The sequence below is a fragment of the Cibotium barometz genome, chromosome 56 (genome assembly GCF_041138505.1).
Source record: "Cibotium barometz isolate CiBa-2024 chromosome 56, ASM4113850v1, whole genome shotgun sequence".
In the NCBI taxonomy this organism is placed as follows: domain Eukaryota; kingdom Viridiplantae; phylum Streptophyta; class Polypodiopsida; order Cyatheales; family Cibotiaceae; genus Cibotium; species Cibotium barometz.
Genome location: NC_141101.1, coordinates 19,615,873 through 19,617,061, shown reverse-complemented (window position 1 = coordinate 19,617,061; position 1,189 = coordinate 19,615,873). Strand labels below are relative to the sequence as shown.

Genomic DNA, 1,189 nt, shown 5'->3' with positions numbered 1-1,189 from the left:
AAACTCCTACAAGGCTTGAACAGAAGCTGTCTTCACAAAACAAGATATTCTGCAAAAATCCAAACTCTGGTTTTTCCTCCCCCTCGTTTCTGCATATCTCCCCCTCTTCTCTGCGTTTCTAGTTTTTTCCCCGTTTCTTTCCCGTAAGAGAATCAGGCTTCCTTCGCTTTTGCAGCCCAAAAATCACATTTTCCCAAATTAAAAATACGCTTGCGCCTCCTTATTATTCGGATATTTCCCTTTTTAAAAAAAATCCATCGTGTTTTTTGCCACGCAAGCCACTACCTTGCGTATACGTCTGCTATTGTCATTTGGATTCTCACGCAAGGGGTATTGCTCACAACATAGTTGCTCACACTACCAAGAAGTGCTCTTTTCAGTGTTCCAAGGCCTCTACTCCCCATCACAATGCAATCCAAGGGCAGATCAACTACAGCATCACATATCTTCTCCCTTGCATCACCCCAATAGATCTTAAAGACCACCAGTAGCTGCTTTTGTCGTGCCTCCTCCTGCAGCAAACAGAGAAGCTCACCATCCTGCGGAACCCCATACTTGCTTGCAATGCTAGGTGATGCAAAGTCCACGAGCGGGATCAAAGGAGATCCGGTGTCTTCCCACAGATGCATCTCGCCCATCTCATTCAGTTTCTTGTTGACAACCACAAACATGAGGTGATCCCCTTCCTTCACTATGTTCTTGAGAGCCCACTCCAAAACATACCTACTCCCAAGCGAGAAGTCCATGGCAACGCCCACGTGCCTTGCTATCTACCAGTTGCCCTCTGCTCAAGGCTCCAGTTGCCAAGCTAATTAGATCACCCTCTTGTCCACATACCCGAGTACCATCCACAGCCTCTGTGCACAAAAACTCCATCAAGAAGCCATCCGTCCAAGGCGTGCAAAAGTTCTAGTTGCCATCCCCGTACTCAACACTTACAAAAAAATCTAGTTCTTTCTTGCACATCATGAAAGGTGCCCTAGTTGGTGTGTCCATATCTCACCGCTCATGCACCCGATCACCAATCCAACTTCATGGCCTTGAATTCCATATGACCACCTATGTCCAGACACCTGGGTCTCACCACAGCATGCTCATCATGTGCACACCAAAGCCGCTTCAAACTAGCCATCTATCATCTGTAGCTATTCCAGATGAAAAGTACCCACCTTGGGTGCTAAAAAGATCT

At 46.7% G+C, this 1,189-nt stretch overlaps 1 protein-coding gene across 1 annotated transcript; it reads right to left on the bottom strand.

The window, feature by feature from the left end:
• Positions 1 to 281: 281 nt before the first annotated feature.
• On the bottom strand, positions 282 to 762 carry LOC147606999 (uncharacterized). Its single transcript, XM_086791476.1, has one exon. The coding sequence runs from the start codon at positions 744 to 746 to the stop codon at positions 282 to 284; it is 465 nt and encodes a 154-aa protein (XP_086647602.1). The 5' UTR covers positions 747 to 762.
• Positions 763 to 1,189: the final 427 nt, after the last annotated feature.